Source organism: Oncorhynchus clarkii, chromosome 4 (genome assembly GCF_045791955.1).
Source record: "Oncorhynchus clarkii lewisi isolate Uvic-CL-2024 chromosome 4, UVic_Ocla_1.0, whole genome shotgun sequence".
NCBI lineage: Eukaryota > Metazoa > Chordata > Actinopteri > Salmoniformes > Salmonidae > Oncorhynchus > Oncorhynchus clarkii.
In genome coordinates this window covers 23,136,409-23,158,772 of record NC_092150.1, presented here as the reverse complement: position 1 = coordinate 23,158,772, position 22,364 = coordinate 23,136,409, and the positions used below count along the sequence as shown (strand labels likewise).

General features: G+C 42.2%; 2 protein-coding genes across 5 annotated transcripts in view; both read left to right on the top strand.

Annotated features, from left to right (window-relative positions):
• Positions 1–22,364, top strand: part of LOC139406612 (cytosolic carboxypeptidase 6-like) — a 465,185-nt gene that overhangs the window by 341,743 nt on the left and 101,078 nt on the right. Inside the window, exon 8 of one of the 3 annotated variants that reach the window (XM_071149385.1) lies at positions 17,114–17,119. The exons of the other annotated variants lie outside the window; for them this stretch is intronic. Coding sequence (XP_071005486.1) covers positions 17,114–17,119 — 6 coding nt within the window. The remainder of the gene's footprint in view (positions 1–17,113; positions 17,120–22,364) is intronic. 3 annotated transcript variants of the gene reach the window in all.
• LOC139406613 (BEN domain-containing protein 5-like) lies at positions 10,462–21,615 on the top strand. Of its 2 annotated transcripts, none has more exons than XM_071149388.1 (6): positions 10,462–10,731; positions 11,791–11,921; positions 12,487–12,901; positions 13,673–13,821; positions 14,644–14,857; positions 14,973–21,615. In XM_071149388.1, exons 1-6 carry the CDS (start codon positions 10,551–10,553, stop codon positions 15,167–15,169), a joined length of 1,287 nt encoding a protein of 428 aa, XP_071005489.1. In that variant the 5' UTR covers positions 10,462–10,550; the 3' UTR covers positions 15,170–21,615. The 2 variants fall into 2 exon arrangements, with proteins under 2 accessions (XP_071005489.1, XP_071005488.1); XM_071149387.1 differs by having other exon boundaries at positions 12,487–12,961.

Sequence of the window (22,364 nt, the reverse complement as noted above, 5' to 3'; positions counted from 1 at the left end):
TATCTCCGTTTCTCAAACACATGCCACTCCAAGTTAGAGAACTGGAGTCTGGAGTAGACTAGATGTAGGCCTATACAGAAAGCCATTCATTCCTTGTGAAAAGCTGAAACTGAAAGAGCCCATTTGTGCATTTGTATTTCCACTGGCATCGCAGTATTTCATGCCAGAGGTCTGAGAGGCTGAGGTCTGAGAGGCTGCACGTCATTTTTTTGCTTTCTGTCCCATGTGGCAGAGGGATGCTTTTCATGGTGCCATGCTGGGTAAGTCTGCTGGTGTGATAGACACTGGAGAGAGGCCCAGAGCCTGGCTACTGGCTATGCTCCCCAGGCCAGGCCTCGACTCTGTGTGTGGATCGGACTGGGGCTCCAGCCAGCAGGGCAGCAGGACAGCTGCACAGGCCTGCACTCAATACCTGGGCTCTGAAGCTGGAGCTGGGCTCGAGCAGAGAGATGTGTCTTTAATGGAGCACAAGGACTTGGCGCCTTGCTGAGAGAGAGAGAGGGACATTATTTATAAAACACTATCAGGGCTTTGTATAATCAAGCAGCTGTGAAAACAACACTTCCTAATATTGCCCTATTTATATTCTTTCTCTGTGAATTTGCATATTTTATCTCCCTGCACTTCATTATAGGGGACTTATACAACACAAACAAAGAGAGGGATGAGCAGAGGAGGGAGGGGGATCTCTCTTCTCTGGCCGCCTTATATTGACTATTTTCCAGTAGATTTTTTCGAAACCCTCTCAGAAGCGTGGCTAAAAAAGCAAGCTGATGAATTGAGAATGAGTGTGATAATTCAGCAGGCACATATGAAGGGGCTAGGGAGTGGGGTGGCACAATAGGGAAAAATATTTAGAAAATATGCATCCCTAAACCAGTATTTAAAGGCCCAGTGCAGTCAAACACATGATTTTCCTGTGTTTATATATATATTTGCACAATATGAGGTTGGAATAATACTGTCAAATTGTGAAAATGATGATAATGCCTTTTTAGTGTAAGAGCTGTTTGACAAGACTGCCTGAAATTTGAGCCTGTTTTGATTGGATGGAGTTTTGGCCTTCCATGGTGACATCACCATGTGGTATATTAGTTAATAGACCAATAAGAAAGAGTTCAAAACTTCTCTGCCAATAACTGAACATTTTCAGTTTCCCCCTCTACACTCAGACGACTCCAAGACAATCCTAGCTAAATTCTTGCTTGAGAAATTTCCCTTTGCTAAGAAGCTATTTTTGTTTCTTTTTGACAATTTAATTGAAAATAATCACAGTAAGGTACTTAATTGTTACCCAGAAATGATTTGATATCCAGATACAAACGGCTGCATTGAACCTTTAAAACATGTATCTTGCCTACCCACATGCTTTTTGACTACTTATGCCTAGAGTCAATATCCCCTGCCTTGCAAATACAACAATTTCACGCACTTTTCACATAATCAGCCATGGGTTTCGTGTTTGGCATGTTGGAAAACGTAAACAACATTTCCACAGCCTCTTTCTCCAACAGGGAAGACAGCTGTGATTATTTCTTTGTCATCAGAGCCACCACTGTTGTTGAGCACTGCTGTGTAGCAAATCCTTATAGAAAAAAAAGATTGGATTTTTGTTCCTGGGTGCCTTTTGTATCTCCAGTAAGGAAGTGTATAATAGAGGTTGATGCCGTGGTGTCTGTGCTGTGTGGATTGAGTTGGTGGGGGCTGGTGTGTGTGTGTGTGTGGAGTTGTTTGTTTCTCAGAGCCAGTGCAAAACCCATAGCACCCATTGAACAGCAGCAGTCTCTGCTCTGCAACCTGCTCAGGTACAGTATTGATATGGTAACCTGTTGGCTAGGCAGCCTTGTTTGCATGTTTACTTCAGCAGCCTATTTTCATTCTCTTACTTGCCGGTGGCGTCCTGTGTTGGCTCAATAAGGAGCAGCTAGCTGTCAGGATGTATCTGCCACGCAGCACTTGGTTATCAGATCTCCATGTTCCCTTTCACCTCAGACATTTTCGTGTTCTAACAGCTCAAGATGAGCTGTGTTTTCACTGTGTCATATTAGCTTGCCTCCATTTTCTGGATGTGAAAGGAGATGTTTGATGCAACTCCACTGTGTCACAATCAAAAGGGTATCATGCTCCATTTGCTCATTTTGAAGGGGCCCTTCTATATGTTGTGAAATGTACACCGAGTCTACAAAACATTAGGAACACCTAAATATTGCGTTGCACCTCCTTTTCCCCTCAGAACAGCCTCAATTTGTCAGGGCACAGACTCTACAAGATGTCGAAAGCATTCCACAGGGATGCTGGCCCATGTAGACTCCAATGCTTCCCACAGCTGTGTCAAGTTGGCTGGTTGTCTTTTGGGTGGTGGACCATTCTTGATACATGCGGGAAACTGTTGAGCCCAGCAGTGTTGCAGTTCTTGACACACTCAAACTGCCTGCCGCCTGGCACCTACTACCATACCCTGTTTAACAGCACGTAAAACTTTTGTCTTGCCCATTCACCCTCTGAATGTCTTACATACACAATCCATGTCTCAAGGCTTAAAAACATGCCTCCTCCCCTTCATCTACACTGATTGAAGTGGATTTAACAAGTGACATCAATAAGGGATAATAACTTTCTCCTGGATCCATCTGGTCAGTCTATGTCACGGAAAGATTAGGTGTTCCTAATGTTTGTACACTTAGTGTACCATCTCTTTGCTTCTTTTGGGGGGGTGTTTCACTGTGGACCTTTTGATTCTCAACTTTACCCTGTGAAACGAAGCAGGGTGCAAAACATAGTGTGGCACAAAATGGTGTTATTACTCTGATTGAAAATCGACCAAGCCGTTAAACAAATGTGAGTATCCATTGCAAATAACTTGTTTTCATTTTGAATCCCAAGAACTTAGATCCCCCCTCTAAGTTGTGGGTGGCATACACAAATTAATTGTATTGTATGAATACATATTTCTAGAAAAAGAAAACAGCAAGAATCAAAAACATGGCTTAGTTCTTTGGACTTAATTCAACAACTCAGCTGTGATATCTCATTAGCTTCAAATACATTTTGAGCTCCAATTATAGGCCTTCAAACTGATGCTGAGAAGGTGTTTGTGAGGGGAGATGACCCTGAGTGTCTACGACTTGTAGGTTTGGCTTCAGGATCCTGCTGGATGGCTAAAGGCACAGTTCCTCCTCATGTCCCGCTTGTCCCTCAGCGGGCTAACTGCTGTTTGGGCATGGGTTTATCTACTATTATCTGTCAAACATCGCACACCTGCTAGCGACGCTGGCCTCTGGTGCAATCCCATAGGCAACGTGCTGTCAACACCAACACCTACAATGTGTCACTTGCTGCCTCCATTTGTGGCAGCTCCAGGGGCTGTGGGGATAACCATTAAGCCCTATTCCCTATGACCAAAGCCTCCCCAACAGCTATGTGTTTAGTAAGCTGACAGTTTGTGGATTTGGAAAAAAAGAAATATGATAGATTAAAATACACCCGAATAAGTTACTTTTTATTAGATATTTGCTGTCCATTGTTTGTCATATTGACTTGTTTACCTCAGTGAAAATATTAGAAATATTCATGATACACTTTACAGTACCAGTCAAAAGTTTGGACACACCTACTCATTCAACGGTTTTTCTTTATTTTTACTATTTTCTACATTGTAGAATAATAGTGAAGACATCAAAACTAAGAAATAACACATATGAAATCATGTAGTAACCAAAAAAGTGTTAAACAAATCAAAATATATTTTAGATTTTAGATTCTTCATAGTAGCCATCCATTTCTTCATTGACAGATTTGCACACTCTTAGCATTGTCTCAATCAGCTTCATGAGGAATGCTTTTCCAACAGTCTTGAATGAGTTCCCACATATGCTGAACACTTGTTGGTTGCTTTTCCTTCACTCTGCGGTCCAACTCATCCCAAACCATCTCAATAGGATTGAGGTCAGGTGATTGTGGAGGCCAGGTCATCTGATGCAGCACCGTCACTCTCCTTCTTGGTCAAATAGCCCTTACACAGCCTGGAGGTGTGTTTTGGGTTATTGTCCTGTTGAAAAAGAAATGATAGTCCCACTAAGCGCAAACCAGATGGGATGGCGTAACGCTGCAGAATCTTGTAGTAGCCATGCTGATAAAGTGTGCCTTGAATTCTAAATACAGCACAGATAGTGTTACCAGCAAAGCACCCCCACACCATCACACCTCCTCCATGCTTCACGGTGGGAACCACACATGCAGAGATCATCCGTTCACCTACTCTGCATCTCACAAAGACACAGCGATTGGAACCAAAAATCTCAAATCTGGACTAATCAGATCAAAGGACAGATTTCCACCTGTCTAATGTTCATTGCTCGTGTTTCTTGGTCCAAGCAAGTCTCTTCTTCTTATTGGTGTCCTTTAGTATTGTCACACCCTGACCATAGTTTGCTTTGTATGTTTCTATGTTTTGTTTGGTCAGGGTGTGATCTGAGTGGGCATTCTATGTTACATGTCTAGTTTGTCTATTTCTATGTTTGGCCTGATATGGTTCTCAATCAGAGGCAGGTGTTAGTCATTGTCTCTGATTGGGAACCATATTTAGGTAGCCTGTTTGGTGTTGGCTTTTGTGGGTGATTGTTCCTGTCTCTGTGTTTGCACCAGATAGGGCTGTTTTAGGTTTTCACGGTTCTTGTTTTGTTAGTCTGTTCATGTGTTGTTGTCTTTATTAAAGAACCATGAATAGAAACCACGCTGCGTTTTGGTCCGCCTCTCCTTCACCACAAGAAAACCCTTACAAGTATTGGTTTCTTTGTAGCAATTCGACCATGAAGGCCTGATTCACGCAGTCTCAATCTGAACAGTTGATGTTAAGATGTGTCTGTTACTTGAGCTCTGTGAAGCATTTATTTGGGCTGCATTCTGAGGTGCAGTTAACTCTGAACTTATCCTCTGCAACCTTCATGTCTTAAAGTAATGATGGACTGTTGTTTCTCTTTGCTTATTTGAGCTGTTCTTGCCATAATATGGACTTGTTTTTTTAATCAAATAGGGCTGTCTTCTGTTTTCCAAACCTGCCTTGTCACAACACAACTGATTGGCTCAAATCCATTAAGAAGGAAAGAAATTCCACAAATGAACTGTTAACAAGGCGCACCTTTTAATTGAAATGCATTACAGGTTATTACCTCATGAAGCTGGTTGAGAGAATGCCAAGATTGTGCAAAGCTGTCATCAAGGCAAAGGGTGGCTGCTTTGAAGTATCTCAAATATAAAATATATTTTGATTTGTTTAACACTTTTGGTTACTACATGATTCCATTGAATGAGTCGGTGTGTCCAAACTTTTGACTGGTACTATATATACAAACAAATGTGGACACCCCTTCAAATTAGTGGATTGGGCCATTTCAGTCACACCCGTTGCTGACGGGTGTATAAAATTGAGCACACAGCCATGCATTCTCCATAGACAAACATTGGCAGTAGAATGGTCTTACTGAAGGGCTCACTGGCTTTAAAAATGGCACCGTCATAGGATGCCACCTTTCCAACAAGTCAGTTTGTCAAATTTTTGCCCTTCTTGAGTTGCCCAGGTTCACTGTAAGTGATGTTATTGTGTAGTGGAAACATATAGGAGCAACATCGGCTCAGTCACGAAGTGGTAGGCCACATAAGCTCACAGAACAGGACTGTCGAGTGCTGTCGAGAGCACATAAAAATTGTCTGTCCTCACTACTGAGTTCCAAATTGCAATGTCAGCAATGTCAGCACAAGAACTGTTCGTTGGGAGTTTCATGGAATGGGTTAAGGGCTTAGTGAGCCCTTCAGTAAGACCATTCTACTGCCAATGTTTGTCTATGGAGAATGCGTTCTCATGGCTGAGCAACCGCACACAAGCCTAAGATCACCATGCGCAATGCTGGAGTGGTGTAAAGCTCACCGCCATTGGACTCTGGAGCAGTGGAAATGCGTTCTCTGGAGTGATTAATCACCCTTCATCATCTGGCAGTCCAACGGACTCATTTATTTACATTTTTCCCATTTTTCTCCCCAATTGGCAGTTACAGTCTTGTCCCATCGCTACAACTCCCCTATGAACTCGGAGAGGCGAAGGTTGAGAGCCATGCGTCCTCCTAAACACAACCCTTCCTTGACACACTGCTCGCTTAACCCGGAAACCAACCGCACCAATGTGTCGGAGGAAACACCGTCCATCTGGCGACTGAAGTCAGCTTGCAGGCGCCCGGCCCACAACAAGGAGTAGCTAGAGTGCGATGGGACAAGGAAATCTCGGCCGGCCAAACTTTCTCCTAACCTAGACGACGCTGGGCCAATTGTGCGCCGCCTCATGGGTCTCCCGGTCACGGCCAGCTGTGACACAGCCTGAGATCGAACCCAGGTCTGTAGTGACGCCTTAAACACTGCGATGCAGTGCCTTAGACCGCTGCGCCACTCAGGAGGCCCCCCAGTAGACAAATCTGGGTTTGGCGGATGCCAGGAGAGCGCTACCTGCCCGAATGCATAGTGCCAACTGTAAAGTTTGTTGGAGGAGGAATATTGGTCTGGGGCTGTTTTTCATGGTTCGGACTAGGCCCCTTAGCTCCAATGAAAGGAAATCTTAACGCTACAGCATACAATGACAATCTAGACGATTCTGGCCTTCCAACTTGGGGCAACAGTTTGGGGAAGGTCTTTTCTTGTTTCAGCATGACAATGCCCCTGTACACAGAGTGAGGTCCATACAGAAATAGTTTGTCGAGATCGGTGTGGAAGAACTTGACTGGCCTGTACAGAGCCCTGACCTCAACCCCATCAAATACCTTTACGATGAATTGGAACACCGACTGTGAGCCAAGCCTAATTGCCCAACATCAGTGCCCGACCTCACTAATGCTCTTGTGGCTGAATGGAAACAAGTCCTCTCAGTAATGTTCCAACATCTAGTGCAAAGTCTTCCCAAAAGATTTGGGGCTGTTATAGCAGCAAAGATGGGACCAACTCCATATTAATGCCCATGATTTTGGAATGAGATGTTCGACGAGCTGTTGTCCACATACTTTTGGTCATGTAGCGTATATGCAGCAAATGGCCAACGACTTTCAGCTAAATAACTGTAGTGTCAATTCTTTATATTCTTTCTGTCCATACTAATACAGCTTTGAGAATTCATATTACGAGAGTGTAGAATATAGCCCCATGACCCTCGCCAATCAATACAAAATTCCCTGGAGGAAGAGTGGCCCTAATGAGCTGAATTGACCGGCACTGAAATATGATCACTATTTCTGCAGCAGTCATTTGTTCTTTTAAGAAAATATAAATTTACTCTAGTGTATCAATGAGAATACACTGCAGGATGGCGGGGGGAGCGATGATACCTCTTTAAATATTTAATGAAGGAGTTACACAAAGTTTGCTCGTGCTCTTGCTGTCAGTTTGGAAGTCTGACTACTTCATGGTCGCCTAGTTTTTAATGAAATGTTAATTAACAGGCAAAATAAAGGAACTCTACTAAGACACAACTCCCCCACAAAAATAAAAGCATTATTTTTATGTAAATAGTCCCTTGAAAAATAGACTCTCCCATGTTTTAGAAAGCCTGTCTTGGATTTACTACCATACCCTCATTTCCTGTGAGTGTTTCCCTTAAACACATGATCTTAAGGCATACTTCTAATAGTTGTCCAATTGATCCTGCTGTCCCTGCTGTACTCTCATATGCTTGGCCAAGGGCATAGCATTCTGCATGCCAACCTGCTGCCATCAGCCCCGGCCAGCCATCAGACACACCTGTGCTTGCGTCTGTCCATCGCACAGATTGGCACAGGTTCTTTGTTTTGATTGGCTGTGCGCTTATGCTAATAATACCTAATGTCACAGCGTTTCCACCAAAATCCCACATCCACTTGAAAACCCCGTCCAACACACAGGCATGGAGGCACTAAAGACCTGCTGTGATCATAATGCGAAGCCCGTTTAAATTCCAGTCACAACGAGATGACGTCCGTCTCAGCAGTCTAATTCCATCATCAACATCATTACTGCTATTATCCCATGTCTATTTTTAATACGGGGTAATGTATCATCAATAAAGATAAATGAGGAAGGCAGCGAGGAGGTAATTGGCAGGACATGATGTCTGACTCTGCACTGACTAAAGTCTACAGTGCCAACTGCTCCCAAAGCTTCAGGAAAATGTATCATTTATGTGGCCTAAGTGCTATTTTAATAGCGTTTGTATTACCTTCTAACTGTTCTATAAATGTGTGTTTAACATGTTGCTTTTATGTATTTAAGGGTGGGGAAACTTCATAGTTGTAATGGTTTTAAGTATATCTATTCTCATTCCACAGTATATAGAATTAGTGTGCAGATCTGTTACGCTACATGCTGGGGTCAGGTTGCTTGAGGTAGGATAGGGGAAGTTCAGTCTTAAGCCTGAGACACTTCAAGACAACAGCTCCTGGAATTGAGCGGTATTATTGTGCCAGACATGGGCTTGAGGACCTAGCAATTAAACAGTAGATTAGATTAACAGTAATCCTTCATTGGAGATGAGAAACTGCTGAAATCTCTTGTCTACCAGTGAGACTCACTGGTCTTGTTTATTAAAGTGTTCTTTGTCTTACTATTTCAGAATTTCAGAGAATTGTTGTCTATTTTATTTTATTTATCCTGGTAAATTGACTGAGAACACATTCGAATTTACAGCAACAACCTGGGGAATAGTTACAGGGGAATGAATGAGCCAATTGGACGCTGGGGGATCATTAAGTGGCCATGGTGGTATGAGGGCCAGATTGGGAATTTAGCCAAGACACCACCAGGGTTAACACCCCTACTCTTACGATAAGTGCCATGGGATCTTTAGTGACTACAGAGAGTCAGTACACCTGTTTAACGTCCCATCCAAAAGACAGCACCATACACAGGGAAATGTCCCCAATCACTGCCTTGGGGCATTATTTTTAGACCAGAGGAGAGAGTGCCTCCTACTGGCCCTCCAACACCACTTCCAGCAGCATCTGGTCTCCAATCCAGGAACCAACCCTGCTCAGTGTCAGTGGGATGCAGGGTGGTGTGCTGCTGGCAGTAATTGACAAACTGATACACAACAAAGGTTCCTATGAATATTAGCATTGCAGTATTTTGCACAACCCCAGAGATAAAAACAGTTACCATATTGGAATAGGAGATCAAGTTCTATTACAATAATTGAAATAGCCATCCAGATACCTGTCCTCATTCTCCGTCTGAGAACATCTCCACTGGACCAGCATATATCTCTCAACCCTCAACAAGGGAAAACTCACACTAACATAACAGCAACCTATGCCTCAAGCCTTGATGTCTGATCTGAATTTTAAAAAATGCAATGAAATTACAGACGAGAACAGCGTCCAAGTTCTGCATGAGTTACTTTTCGATTACGACTGGCGAAGCAGAAAAACATTGTTAGTGCCATTTATCGACTATGCTACTCTCTATTAAAATACAAGTGAAGAAATCCATCCCATTGTGTAACAACCGGACTATTTTACAATAGCAAACAGTTCCCTTTCTGTCAGATAGACTTTGTCATCTAGTGTAAAAAAAAAAAAAGGGAAAGATTAAAAGGTACACCAAGCAACACATTGACTGAGACACACTTGTACGCCCACAAACAAATGGAATCAGTGATCAGACCAGATAATCATCTCTGTGGCCTTCTTCTCTTTTCTTGGTTTCATTCCAGGGGTTGAGGACTCAATGGAACCTACAGAGGCAGAATGAAAGTAATAGGTGAATTTATTGATTACGATCATTATGTTTTTTTGCTCTTCTAGCTGAAAGTATCTGGAAAGAAACAGCAGGACAAAAGGCTGAAATCTTGTAGTCAGCTCACTGGGGACTATGTTTCTTGAATATCCTCAGTAGTTGAGGAAGTTGACTTTAACTGTATTTCAAACCATAATTTATGTTTGTACAAATGCCAAAATAAAGATTCCTTTAGAATAAACTTCTGTAATGAGTGATGTATAAATGTGTGCTTTATCGCAGACAGTCACCAACAAGGTGCTATCCTTCATCTCCTTTTGAGTTACAGTTGAAGGTTTAAATCAATCACATTTTCTGTGCCACAAAAATGTACTTCCAATGCATAAAAAACGTTATGGTGCAAAAACTGTAAAAAAAAAAAAAAAAAAGAACAATAGGTTCTAAAATGAAGGTTTGATTGAATTCCTGCCATTGTCTTTACTTTAGGATATTATGTAGGGTAGATGCGTAGGTAGTGTGGCCTGTTACCTGTCAGTCAATATATACACTTTATTTCATTATTTCAATTATTTAATTAATTCATTTTCAATTTAAGAAAAATATAAGAAGCTCATTCTTGTTTCTATTAGCAAGGTCTTGTGATGGAGTGCGCGGCTAATATCCTGAAATGATGTAGACCAGGCCAGAGTAGCAGAGTGCAGAATAGAAGCCCTTCCCAATTCCCCTTTGTGGTTTATATATATATATTTTTTATACTTATAGAGGGAAAACTGTCAACCATATCCAAAGTGCAAGACCAAAGATAAATAATGTATGCTTTTGTGAGGTTCTTGGAAGACGATATGTGTTACGCTTTACCCGCTTCAAATGTGAAAGATTTTAGACCTCTGCACAAAACAGATTTTGATAATCAGAAGGTGTATCTGGTTCTCAGAACAGAAGATAATGGTACAGGCCAGCCGTGCAAAGCACAGATTCTTGCCCTTGCAGGTACGTTATCTTCGTGCTCTCTTTGTTTGACTGTTTATGAATTGAAATAGTTCAATCGTTTGAAAAAGTGAGACTAGACGGCTCCTAGAGAATAAGAAAACATGCCTTTTCGGTCTGCTGTCAAACACAAAGTTCGCTAGCTAACGTTAGTTATCAAGCTGACAACAATGTTCTCGCTACGATGCTATTGCTAACGTTACCTAGTTTACATACGGTTATTTTTCAGGGCGGCATTTGTTGTCGTATCACATTTTTGCATAGTACAGCTAGTTAACGTTGGTTTTCTTGATGACATTGTTTTTAGTTGGCTAATATATCTAACGTTCGCTAACTAACTATGACATTAACGTTAGCTTGCTAGCCAGTCAGCTAGCTAGCTAACGCGTTAGCTTAGCCAGCCACTTACTCATCCAGATTGTTTACTAACATTGGATAAGTTATTTTAGCTAGCAATACACACCAACACCTCTACACGGTTGTTGATATGATAGCTAGCTAGCTTCATGATGTGATGGCAATCACTATCAATCGACCTTTGCTAGCTAGGTCGGACAACGTCAAGCCAGCTGCATACAAGTTAGCTAGCAATATGTATACAGCACACCGGTTATTTTAGCTTTCAATAACGTTTCCTCGACACATGAGTGTAACGTTGTGTACATGCATCGTGTAACAGAGCAGCCACACATACATTTTCAACATCTACCGTAGCTAGGGTATTTAGCTAGATTACTAATCCTCGTGTTTGAACAGTCCCTGGCTAATGTCAGTTGAGTGCATTAACTAGGTTTGTTGTTGTTTCTCGTGCTGTAGCTAGCTAACCATTCTCGGTCCACACTGGATAGCTAACTAACTATATTAGCTAGTTGGATAGAAAACAAAAACTACATACAGCTTGTTTACTAGGGATGGGTGAAACAAGATTGAGATGAGCTGCATGGATGAACGGTCTTTAGCTGGCTCGTATTTGCCATAACGCTCCTGGAAAATTCCCTTCGATTTTTTTCTGTCTCGACTTTATATATCAAATGCTTGCTGACACTTAGATCTATTTTGCAGATAACGTTGATGAGTTTGAACATAGTATAATGCAAAAAAAGATGAAAATTCCGAAGATGTCAACAAGGAATATGGGAAATTCAGTTGAGAACCACTTTGGGGAGGAACGACTGCCACTGAGACATAAAAAGGTAGGTGCAACTAAGCAATGTAGCTAGTCAACTAGTATTCATAGTTTTCAAACTGTTAGAGCATTTCTGTGATTTGGGGCTCTGTGAAATTGTTGGTGTGTGATTCAACCTCTTCACCAATATAATGCGGTTCATGAGGAATATGAAGAATACTGATGGTAATTTGTCTTTTGATAATTTAACTGAGTTTTGGATGTTTCCTAAAAATCCCCTGCTGTTTTTTATTTATTTTTTATTTTTTACAATATGCTGGATTAACACATGTAGCACTCTGGACAGCTGCAAATCCTCTGAGCTGCTCATCCAAGACCTCCATGACACCACTCTTCCCAGTGATTTTAGCCCATCTGTATAATTTTGTCAAACAAAGCCCCCCACAGCTATGGATACATAGTCAAACATTCGTAACATAAGTGTTCTATTAGACTGAAATGATGACAGTTATGACACACCAGATCACTCTTATCACATGAAATGATGATGCAGTCTCCACATCATTATCACATTCATATCCCTTGTGTTTTAAACAATGATTAACTGCATAAAGTCCCTTTTGATTCCACAGGCTCAGACACCGGACCATGGGCGTCCCACTGCCAACTCCTCCAAGAGCCTGGCAGCGGTGGTGGCCCGCCTGGAGAGGAATGCTGTGAGTTCCTGCATGGAGGGAGAGGAGGACCTGGAGGAGGACAAGATGGAAGAGGAGGAGGAGGAGGAAGAAGAGGAAGAAGAAGAGGAGGGAGACTCTGGGCCTGAGGATGCGGTGGTACCGCGGGTTCTGTATGAGGAGCTGGTCCACAGCTACAGGCAGCAGGAGGAGGAGGTTAGGAGGCTACAGCAGGAGCTGGAGAGAACCCGCAGGCAGCTGGTCCAGCAGGCCAAGAAGCTGAAGGAGTATGGCAGCCTGCTGACAGAAGTGAAGGAGTTACGTGACTTCAACAGGAGGCTGCAGGATGTGCTCCTCATGAGGCTGGGCAGCGGTGAGAGACACACACTCTCCAGTCACCTCTCACTGCAGCCTCCCATGCACATCTGTTCAGGTTAAGAAAAAACTGTTTTACTAGACTAGTGTCAGCCACATTTAGAGTTGTCTGGATTTTGAATTTGTAGGTTTGGGTACCTTCTTATATTGCTTTTAGTGATCAGATGCACAGTTGATACCAGAAGTTATGAAGGAATTGGTTGTTATCATTTGTTTTTGAGAGGGGGGGGGGGGGAATCAGTATCAGTGACTTTGGTTTTGCAAAAAAAAATAAAAAATATTGAGTGTCAAGTGCTTGTTCACTCAATGCTTCTTCCACAAAAATGAATACTAACATTTTGAGTGGATTTTCCCTTTAAGCCAGTCCCATGGCCAGCTGCACATGTTTTGCATTGGGGCCCCTGGGGTGTGATATGGGGGCCAGGCGGTCTAATGGACAGGCTAAAGATTAGACTGGCCAGGGTGCTTTGGGATCAGGAATGTAGTGCGCTGACCGATATTAAAACTCATCAGCTACATTAGAGCTTAGTGTGGCCAGCCACCAAGCCAGCTTACTGGGCTAAAATAGTCCCGCTGTCTCGGTGCACAGGGAAGCCTTGCTGCATGTACTGGTTCAAAGCTAAGACTAGAACTCCCTGACCACATGCTGTTGTGGATGAGTCAAAGCCTCTGTTAGTGCTCTAGGCTTGTTGTTCCTGAGAGACTACACTACACAGTATGCCTAGAGATATGCATCTCAACTTTACTTTTGATTTTGCACCTCATACAGAGCCTATGCATGACAATGGCACTCAGACAATCAAAGCAGAGGTGGTGGAGCCCATCATTGAGCCACAGGAAGTGTGCAGAGAAGAGGCCAATACCAGCTCCAGCCACTCCCCCTCCCCAAGAACAGTCTACACTTTTAATGATGGCAAGGTGAGTCTAACCACCTCCAGCCCCCCCCATCTTCCTCGCTGTGGTCGCTTTGATGGGGAGGAAGCATTACATTTTCCCTTACACATAAACTTGCATTAAATTAGCCTTCTCCTCTCCTTGAGGGTAAACAAGGCTGAGATGATTGTCCTTATTATAGCTTCAGCATCAGCACTGTTTATTGCCCTGTTAGTGGTTGCAGGGCTACACACGTAATTCTGCCTGCTTCACATGACGGGGGAATTTGTGTTCCAAGCAGAGAGCCTCTCAGTTCAAGCGTGAAGAACAAAAGCAAATTAGAACTCTCACACATTGCCTGCTATTAATTATTTCTACCGGAGGAATCTAAGTGACTGACGGGTAGCCCTAGAAAGAAAATAGAGAAAGGGTTCCTCTAAGTTAAGAGCAGTGAAAATCTTGTCTGCTGGCCATGGGCCTAAGGCACATTAGCTGCAAAGAGAAAAGCCTTTGGATGCCAGCCTGAAGACTTCTCAGTGATAAAGGCAGGGTGGCACACATGGCGCTCTCAGCATTAGCTCACCTATAACTCAGGGCAGGTCTGTCATTCCGCTTGTAGCGTTGTTTGGTGCAGACTTACACAATGTGTCATTCTGGGGTTCTATGCCATTATAAATACTCAGTGCAATTCATCCAGGCTGGAACCCATTGCCCCTTACTTATTTATGTAGCTGCTGAAACATGGCCCTTTGATATCTTATTTGGGCTGAATGGTTGTGGGATGGGCTTTGCTGCTGTTGGTTATAGTGTAGCCTCAGATCTGAGTGTAGGTGACCCTCACTACATATCTGTGCTGCGTTACTGCAGGTGCACCTGGGCGGGGGCATCTGGGTTCAGGAAGAGAAGTGGCACCAGCTCCAGCGGACACAGGGAGACTCCAAGTTCACCAAGAACCTGGCCGTCATGATCTGGGGCACTGAGACCCTCAAGAACAGGAGTGTCACTGGTGTGGCCACCAAAAAGAAGAAAGATGCCCTTCCCAAGCCCCCCCTCTCCCCAAGCAAGCTCAAAATAGTTAGAGGTAAAACTGTATAGGCCTGTTGTCAGATGTTTTGGGCACCTTTTGCAACTCAACGTTTGGAATATCTCTGTGATTTGATGAACAATACACACTTATTTTTTTCCCTTTTTTGCAGAGTGTCTGTATGACCGAGTGTCTCAAGAAACGGCGGACGGCGCAGAGATCACACAAAGATTGTCCAAAGTGAACAAATACATCTGTGAAAAAATTATGGATATCAACAAATCCATCAAGAACGAGGAGAGGCGGGAATCGAAGCTGCTCATTAGACAAACCGTCAAGATGGAGAATTTCACCTACGATGGCATGTAGTGATGAAAAGTTGTCACCATACTAGAGCTCATTCTCTTTTCTTGGACTGCCGAAACAGAAGAGGGTGGGTAGGTTCATGTGTGCCAGGCCAGCACTAGAGATCCTCAGTAGGCGCCCAAGGCCCTAATCCATCAGCTGTAAGACAGCTTTACCTGTCAATCAATGCAGTGAGTGGTTAAGCGTTTTGGTGTGTCGTATGAACTGGTGTGTGAGATTCTTAAATCAATCATCTGGTTGTGAGAGAATGCAGTGGCGCTCCAACCAAATATTCTGTGTCAGAACATGACGTTGTGTCCTAATATTCTTAGTGATTTCCCTTGACAAATAACTTCTGATTTGTAAGAAGATATTCTGGACATGCTAGTTTGTCGCGATTCAGAGGTTAGCCACACTGAAGGCCTTAGTGTTGAGTCTCTGTGTGTGCTATTGGTACTTAAAGTGACGTGGGGAGGTTGTTAATACGCACTTTTTCAACAGGGTCTCTCTGATATACATGTTTTAATTGATACATGCCACATTGCGCAGATATTCCGTTGCCCGAGAGATTATTGCTGTGTGGTCATCTAGATGGGATGCGAGGTTTGAGGTCTCGTTACCATGGGAATATGCCATTTGGATTTCCATAGTATAGAGCACCAATAAACATGAAGAGTTTGGTAAAGAGAGGTTTATCATTATTTGTCTGTGGTGCTTGTCCACATCAGACGTGTAACGGTCTTGAGAATATATGTTTTCTGGATAATGATTAACAGTGTATATACCCTACTTGAGAGATCCAACTTGAGTTTACATAAATGTGATTGTTGTAGTAGTGTCTTTATTCAAGCTGTCCTGCAGATCGTTCAACTGTTTTGGAGTTGTGGTACAAGATTTTAAGCCCAGAAAGGCTTTATGTTTATGGGAATCATTGGGGACTGTGTCCTCCAGTTATTTAGTAAGATGTGATTTTAATCTAAAGTAAAGCTGATATCTTTAAACTGCACTTTGGTGTCTGAATGTGAAAGTTTGTCAGGTACTGTGTTTGTTTGGCTGTGGGTAAAGCTGTCTGCAGTGGTCAGTATTCTGGCTAGATCCCTGGATAAAGCAGGATTCCTGCTCTCTCACAGCCCTCTTCTTTGAGGCACACCACTGGGAATGAATTGCTATATAGTGACAACTTCCAATGACATGCCATCAGAACTTTTCAAATGTTTTTTCCCCAAACGGTTTGTCTGGCTGTCTGCAACCTGGAACTAAATGTTGCGGATTGAATTCTCAACTGTGACCATGTGGCTAACTGTGAATCACCTGCAGGTCTGCCTGTCAAGCCTTTTTGCCTCTTCACTTTCTATGTATTTTTGTTTGTGTCTATGGTTTTTCTTTTGTATTTCTTACAGTTCGATCAATGTTTTGTTAAGCTGTGGGGATATTTTAGTGTATATAACTAGTCTCTTTTCACAAGTCATGTACTTTTCAGTTTTTAGTCCGACTTACACATTAACATGGTAAACTCCTGTATTTTTTTTTATTGACATTGTAATTCCTTTGTTACCTGGCGGTCATTTTTATGTTTGTTAATTTTTTGGGGCTTTAAGCTTGATATTGTATCCAAATGTAGATTAGAAGCATCTAAACTCAAAGAAAAGAAGTGTCTCTCACGTCGGTAATCTCTATGAAAAATAAACTAGGCAAACCACAATTTAAAGTGATGTCTTTAGGAGTCAATATAACCCTTCCCTTATGTTCGATTCGGCCTACAACTCAATTTGACCCGTACCGTAAGTACATCACAAATTACTTTAACCTCCCAAAATGTCTTTATTTTCCAGTAGCTGAGAATGTCCTCTTTCATATGCTTTTATCCCTAAGTTGATAGACCCAACTGTTTAACATTTAGCCAAATGTTTGGTACAGTAAATCAAAGTCGTAAATCTAAATTAGATTTAATAACATTTATGACATCAGATCCCTGTCCCTCGGCCTCTGAACATCACAGGGAGAACATACTGATGTCCTTGTGATCCCCAAGGATATATCTTTACTGCACAGAGAACCATTTTTCTCTAGCACAAAGGTCAAAGTCATGGTCAAAAAGATAAATCGACTGAAGGGAAGGGTTAAATTTCCCCTGTTTTAAGGACGGGCTGTATTTTCAAATCAATCAATGAACGCACTTTAAATCTCTTGTGACAGATTCTCCATTTGTAAAGAAATGGATTTGTTTGCCAAACCGATTTGGTCTCAACTTATTTTGGCTATTTAGAAGAAGAAAAAAGACAAATAATAATAATCGATGCACCTTTTAAATGGTCCTGATAGGTCTGAGTTCTGGTTTATAAACTGAATACGTGTGAAGAGTGGTCCTCAGTAAGCTATGCCTCTGGCACACAGTGCTTTATATTCCCCAGGGTTTGCCTATTCTCACCAACATGCCACTCCCCAGGCATTGGAATGGGCTTTAGGCATGAAACTAATATGTAAAGGATGTTTTTGTCCTTCCTGTATGAACCAGACGGTAGAGCTATACAGAGAGGAACTGTATGTTAGCTAGTTCTTTAAATTGTTGCGCTAATCTTCTGTCTGCTGTTCTCTTGTCCCATTGTTTATATTTTCCATGTTTTGACTTATTTTTATGTGCTTTGAATTGGCCCCACCATTTCAATGATGTGTTTTTTTTTAAGATGTAGATTAGGGTTCAGTGGGAAGTTGGGAACACTGGAAGTTCAGCTGGAATTATATCCTGGTTGAATGATCAGCGACAACAAAAAACATAGTCCTTTTTGGACACGGATGGATCTCAGTCTGCTGTTTGTTCTTTTTACAGACAACTTTTAAAATGTGAGAAATTGCACCTTCCCTGTATTTTGTAGTGCTGATGAGTAGCTAGTTGTTAGGAAAGCCAAGATTTATAACTGGCCCCTCCCTCCAGCTCTTTAGACAGCTAATGGTTAAAAGTGGGCATGGCCATTAGTTATACAGTACATGGCCTGGCCTCACTCAGCCCTCACAGCCAGTGATCCTTATGGCCACCCAGATGATGCTTAAGAAAACATAGGCAAAGTGTCTTGTTGCATTGCTATAGCTTTGCTCTTATTGACAGTAGAAGCATGCTAAACCCCAGACTGCACTAGGTGCCATTCTCTCTCTGGTTAAATGTTGGATCCATCTGTGTTACCAGACAGGTCATGTATTGGAATGGCTATACAGCAGGGGAGGGCAGCTCTTATCCACAGGGCTGGCAGGATCCCTGAGCTTAGTACAAACAGACAGCATGGGGACTGGTGTGGGGATCCGGGCAAGTTGACATATGAAACAAGCAGGGACTGTACTGTGCTTTTTCATCATCTAAAGTGATTCACAAATTCAAGGACCTTGAAAATGTGCATCACTACTGGATTGTGTGCTCTTAACTGAATGTGTAAAGATGCTGGGTATCTTGAGTGTTGTTGTGGGTGAGTGGTTATATTAAGCCAAAATGTTGAATGCTGATAATGGAGAGGGGGGTTGAACTTGCACAAAAATGTCCCTTGCCAAGGTTTTAGTCCAGAGTTATCTAAGCTACCACAGAGACTAAATATATTTTTGTTTTTAAATATTCTCCCTAATGTAGATGTCCTGCTATCATTTCTGTAGAGATCAACATGGTCCTGTTGGGTCCTTGCGCACAGTATGTATTACATTACATGCATTTTAAAGCTTTTAGTTTGTGTGAAAACTGTTCTGCTGTGTGGCCCGCGATGAATTCCTGTGACACATGTTGTTAATGTTGTTTACTCGTTTGTTTTCTGATGCCAAAAAGGGGGGTATGTTTAAGTAGCAATGAAGATATAACATTAGACGTGTCAACTGAAAGCCTGACCCGTTCATGAAAACATGCTGAGGACCAGTCCAGGTTTAACCCACCAAACTGCCCAGTGTTCCTCCTCCTATCACAGCCACTAGGCGTACTGACAGCACTTCCTTAGGTATGCAGTGGATATGAGGTTTTTCATAAGAAAGATTTGTCATAACCTCATTATGGCAGTGCGTCCCACTGCTCTCTCTTCCTCGCTGTGCTGTGTGATTCATGAAGCCCAATATCACCACCTCGGATACAATGTTTTTTTCTAATTTGGGCAAAAGTCCGTCCTTCACTCTCTCTCCATGACACTGAAACCGATAAGTGTTGAGGAGATGTAAATTTGTTAGTAGGTGAACGGAAGAGTGGCCTCCCTTCCTCGATAACCACCTTTCATCAAGGATGGGGCGACAGGTACAGTAGCCTAGGGGTTAGAGAGTTGGGCCAGTAACCAAAAGGTTGCTTGATCGAATCCCCGAGCTGACAAGGTAAAAATGTCGTTCTGCCCCTGAACAAGGCAGTTAACCCACTGTTCCCCGGTAGGCCGTCATGTAAATAATAATTTGTTCTTAACTGACTTGCCTAGTTAAAGGTTTAAAAAATAGTTGTGTATCAAACTGGAGTCCTTCGCGGAAGATTTTTAAAGTCTGCCACACTTCCTTTTGAATCAGCTTTTGTTTTGTCGTCGGAGAAAAACATGCACATGTTTTAAAACTATACTAGTTACAGTTTTCATCTATAAAATATCTTGCACAACTAACTAAATGTTTTTTGTGTTTTACAAGTATTATTATGTAAATGTCACTGCCTGATGACACGCGAGTGGAGAAGGAGTCATTTCATACAGATGTATTTTCATCCATGTTCTCTCTCCTCGATTAGTTTTTGACATTTTTCAAAAGGAGGTGAGAGAGGACAGAGGAGAGGACGCAGGAGTTGGGCAAATCCAATTGAGAAAAGGCCAATGTTAAGCTTACTCTAAATGAGAAAGGGGCTTGAGGAACTTTAAGTGTAGTTCCACAATTCATTGGCAAGTATACTTCATCTAGCTTCACTGTCCTACCTCATTGCTTCTCTTGTGTTCGTGTATGATGTATATTTTTTTGAAACTATAGGAAAATACCTTATTGATAACTCATTTCCAGATGTACAGTATATGTAAACTCGTAACACCTCAGTACTACACAGGTGATATCATTATGAGGAAATCAGTTTTGTAAAAATGCTTACTAAAGAGCCTACTGTCAATGGATGCCCAGTTGTCTCCAAAAATGTATTTCAACTGATTGCTCCTTTTCACTGGTTGATGGTGCTACCAGCAAACGGGTTAACTGATCTGTCTCTTACCTCAAATGGTGCTAATTTTTTCTATGTTTTTATTCTCATTAAGTTGTATGTTATTCAAGTTGGTCATCCTAAAATAAATGACAAATCACATTTCTAAAATGTTAAACTACACTTTGCAAATACTATCAGATACATTCTGGTTTGAGCTAAATCAACTCTGCTGTTTTAAGTGAAGTAAATCATAGTTCCTTGCTTATTTTAAAATATACTTTAAGCAGTTATCTAGGAATTGTACATTTTGGCATGCTTCAGATTTGAGAAGGTGGTAACTTTTCATAAGCACATCTCAGATCACCATTTATCCAAATACTGCTATTATTTTGCTGCATGTTGGCTATATGGGCAGTTGTGCTAAAACCAATTTCAAACTGGACTGGGCAGTTCTGTTAAAGATAGATTTGGTCCTCAGCAAATGTTTGGTTATCCACAGGTCAATGCTGTGACCACTTCTACAGACAGATTGCAGATGACATTATTAGGGTATTTCTTGGCAGTGTCTCTAATATTTAGCTGGAAATTAGATATTGGGTTGGATAGGGTTGTGAACTTACCTCTCTAGGAGAATATGACATTTACCATTCATTGTATCTTATAAAAATGTTTAATAGATGGTTGTGAAATGTCCTGACATCTTCATGTTGATATGTGACAATTTGAAGAATGTCAAAAAATTGTCAATTTGACCTCTGAAAAAATAGTTTTGTTTCACTCCTTGTTAATCTCCTTCATTCTTGCTGCTGAATATACATTTATAAAAATTATATCAATATATACGTATCAATATTTTTTCAAAATATGTTAATTGAGAGCGTGTTCAATAAGTACTGTGAACCAGAGCCATAGATATATGATGTTTATATGTATTCCATATCTGTGGCTCTGCTGTAATGATGTTGTCTTTTTAAATCCCTAGTTTCTTGGAGCCAGAGATACATGCACAGAGGGTTTTAAGAACAGTCTATTTTCTGAGATCCCACATGTTCCTGTGTTAGTTGAGGTGGGGGGAGTAGAGGGAGCCTACGTCTGTGAATGTGTCCGTGGGCACCAGAGTTTGAAAAGGGGGGAGGGGGGTGGCTCATCAGTGTGTCCTGGGGGGGGACCCTCACACAGTCACCATACCCCAGAGCTGGCCTATACAGAAAGGAAATGTTATAAAAATAAATGTCCTTGCAAACCGGTCACACCTCCGCTATACAACCGACTTTGACTCTTAGCATCATTATTCTGTGTTTGCTGCACCTGTTCAATGTTCAGATCAACAAAATAAATCCAGATGTTTATTCTACCAGAACATTTGACTCATGGCTCTTTTTTTCAAAGAGTTCCTTTCATTTTGCATCTTCTCTTTTTTAACTTTTTTAACTTGCTTATTGCTCAAATAACACCTACCCTCACTGCCCTATCCCATGTGGACAAGAGGAATACCTATGTAAGAATGCTGTTCATTGACTATAGCTCAGCAGTCAACACCATAGTACCCTCCAAGCTCATCATTAAGCTTGGGGCCCTGGGTCTGAACCCCGCCCTGTTCAACTGGGTCTTGGACTTCCTGATGGGTCGCCCCCAGGTGGTGAAGGTAGGAGACAACACCTCCACTTCGCTGATCCTCAAAGCAAGGGCCCCACAAAGTTGCGTGCTCAGCCCCCACCTGTACCCCTTGTTCACCCATGACTGTGTGGCGATGCACGCCTCCAACTCAATCATAAAATTTGCAGACGACACAACAGTAGTAGGCCTGATTACCAACAATGACGAGAGCCTACAGGGAGGAGGTCAGGACCCTGGGAGTGTGGTGAGAGGAAAATAACCTCTCACCCAATGTCAACAAAATGAAGGAAATGATTGTGGACTTGAGGAAACAGCAGATGGAGCACGCCCCTATCCACATCGACGGGACCGCAGTGGAGAAGGTGGAAAGCTTGAAGTTCATTGGTGTACACATCACTGACGATCTGAAATGGTCCACCCACACAGACATTGTGTTGAATAAGGCTCAACAGCGCCTCATCAACCTCAGGAGGCTGAAGAAAT

Bases quoted from the DNA above. Each gene is read 5' to 3' on its own strand.
- LOC139406613 (XM_071149387.1), top strand. From the start codon at position 10,551: ATGTATGCTTTTGTGAGGTTCTTGGAAGACGATATGTGTTACGCTTTA. The intron at 10,732-11,790 runs GTACGTTATCTT...TCTATTTTGCAG, and splicing joins ACAGATTCTTGCCCTTGCAG to ATAACGTTGATGAGTTTGAA. The intron at 12,962-13,672 runs GTTAAGAAAAAA...CACCTCATACAG, and splicing joins TCCCATGCACATCTGTTCAG to AGCCTATGCATGACAATGGC.